This window comes from Cannabis sativa, chromosome 6 (genome assembly GCF_029168945.1).
Source record: "Cannabis sativa cultivar Pink pepper isolate KNU-18-1 chromosome 6, ASM2916894v1, whole genome shotgun sequence".
Lineage (NCBI taxonomy): Eukaryota > Viridiplantae > Streptophyta > Magnoliopsida > Rosales > Cannabaceae > Cannabis > Cannabis sativa.
Window position 1 is genome coordinate 62,045,253 of NC_083606.1, and position 2,740 is coordinate 62,047,992.

The 2,740-nt window shown below is 25.1% G+C and overlaps 1 protein-coding gene across 2 annotated transcripts; it reads left to right on the forward strand.

The window, feature by feature from the left end:
- Positions 1 to 1,093: 1,093 nt before the first annotated feature.
- LOC115694714 (nuclear polyadenylated RNA-binding protein 3-like) lies at positions 1,094 to 2,740 on the forward strand. Of its 2 annotated transcripts, none has more exons than XM_030621804.2 (2): positions 1,094 to 1,620; positions 2,266 to 2,740. In XM_030621804.2, the coding sequence occupies exons 1-2, from the start codon at positions 1,327 to 1,329 to the stop codon at positions 2,461 to 2,463; spliced, it is 492 nt and encodes a 163-aa protein (XP_030477664.1). In that variant the 5' UTR covers positions 1,094 to 1,326; the 3' UTR covers positions 2,464 to 2,740. The 2 variants fall into 2 exon arrangements, with proteins under 2 accessions (XP_030477664.1, XP_030477663.1); XM_030621803.2 differs by having other exon boundaries at positions 1,116 to 1,620; positions 2,263 to 2,740.

The window sequence follows — 2,740 nt, forward strand, 5'->3', positions numbered from 1 at the left end:
AAGATCTAAGTCCGCTTTATCTTACTTTTCCAATGCTTCAATCACTCATGTTAAGCGCTCTGCTAATACACAAATTAGCAAAATTGGCTTTGGGGTTAGATGAAGCTTCAATTTGGATTGAAGATGACTCTTGTAATCTTGCTTACCTTATCTTCTCTTAAGGGCATCTTTCCCCTAAAAAATTTTTTATCTATTAGTAATACTTAAATTTTTCACTCAAAATATAAAAATATTTAAGTAATTATTCTAACAAATTAATTTTGATTTCAATTTTTATTATTTATTTATTTTTTTTAAAAAAAGTACTAATAAAAAAACTCTTATTATTTTTTTAATATAATAATAATTCTTTTCTTAAATATACTTTGTCATGACTAGTGAAATTACTAGTGAACAATTTTTCTATATATGTTTATATTTATATTATATCAAGCGACTATGCTAAACATATTTTGAAAAGTTGATAAAACCCGATCGGATACGTACATGTACAGTATAAAGATTACTAATTATACATTTATATTGCAATCAATTCAAGATTAATTTTAAGTTTCCAATTTTATATATTTTCTTGTTTGCCAAAATAAAATTAGCAAATTAGGTAATTATTAACTTATAAGAATAGTTTCCGTTTTCTTATAAAATAATAATAAAAAATATTATTGGTAAACTATTTTAAATAATAATAATAAAAAAAAAAATTAGATGAGTACATTACTCTATTTTCCACTTTTCCACATCTAAAGAGGCCCACAAGAGATATTGTGATTTAATTTGTTTTGCAATTACATTCCTTTTCTTTGATGCAATAATTGAGATTAATATAAAATGAATAATACACATTCAAATGTTTTAAAATGAATTCTTATTAAAAAAAATACACTAAAAAAAATGATAATTATCATTAAACAGCCTGTGATTGACAATGACCCAACTGTTACTACAACTATGTTTTCCACAATAAATCTCTAATATTATTATTTATTTGTAAATTAGTACATATATATATATAGTAAATATGAATTTGACAACTTTCTTGATCCTTGAAAAATTCTACGCCGTCCGCAAATATAAGAATATATATATAGAATCAAGTGCCTTAATAAACCCTATATAAAGGGGTACATAACCCTAGCACAAACTACCTCACAACACCAAACAATAATAATAATAATTTTTCTTTCTTGTCTTGGCGATCTTCTTTTATTCAACCTTTCTCTCTCTAACATTGAAAAAGAGGGGAAAGAAAGAATAAGAGGGTCATTCTCTTCTTTTTCTTATATATAATATTTTCTCGGGAAACAAACAGTAGCTCTATTACTCAACATGGGTAATTGTGGAAGTTTTCCAAAGACAAAGGGAGATGAAGCCGATGCCCCCGTTCCGGCACCGGAGTTACACAAGGAAGATTTGTTGAAGATAGACAATGATAATGATCAAGAAAAGGTTACAAAGGTAGAAGAAGAAGAAGAAGAGAAAACTATTACTACTGATGATAACTTCAATGCTGAGAAGAAGGACAATTCTGAGAATGGCGATGGAGATGATAATCAGACTAATAAGCCTGCTCTTGATGATGAGAAAAATCCTCAATCTTTTCAGGCTTCATTTGATGATGAGGTAAATTAATTATTTTTCTGAATTATTTGTGTATATTTTATATGTTTCTACAAATGTTATATTTATTTAGCAAAAATAAAATGCTATATTTGTGTGTCCATGAAACCCTAGTTAATTACACTATTTGTAAAAATATTACATTTTTATGTTTAAAGATTTTTTTTTTTATATTTTTACAATTTTTCATATAAAATATAACAAAATAACAAGAATACTAAATAAACTAACATAAAAATAATATCTAAATAACAATAAATAACAACAAAAAATAACATACAGATAACAATATAAAAAGAACATATATTCTTTAAATAAAATAAAAAAAAAATCATAAAAATATTGTGAAATTGTACTTTTGTAATTTTTTTTTGTTTTTTTTTTTAATGTTTTTGTGAAATAATTCCTTAATTATATAGGATAAATTTATAATTAAAATTTGAGAAATTTTCCATGAAAATGAAAATACAAAATTTAAAAAATAATCGAGCATTTCTATTCACTGCCACATTGATGTTTTTATTATCATTATGAAAATTGTTTTCTAAATTTATGAATTCTTTCTAAAACAAAAACCGTAATTGCATAATATTAATTTTATCACATTAATTATTAATTAATTACTGTATTTATATATGTTGACAGAAGAGAGAGAAAGATGAAAAGGGAGCTGATCATGTTGATGTAAGTGAGAAGAAAGTAGAAATTGAAGTATCATCAGAAGAAAAAGAAGAGAAATATAATGTTGAGGAAGTGAAGGTGGATGAGGAAAAGACTAATAACAACAACAAAGCAATTGAGCCTGCCTCACCAGTAGCTGATGTACCAGCTGCAACTATCAAATAATAATATCATAACCATTGCATGAAGGAGATCTCAACAAAAAATGAAAATCAAACAAAGATGAAAATTAATATTTATTTTTAATTCCAGCTTTCTCTGTTGTGGGAATCAGTATAATTATTGAATAGGTTCTTCTCTTAAAATTGTTTATTTTCAAGACATATATGGCTCCATTCCATTGGTTTGGTTGTGGATATCAATTGATTTCGGGTTCATTTTTCTATTGATTGGTCACACAATGTTATATTGTTTAATTTATTTAATTTGATATTGTTTCCAA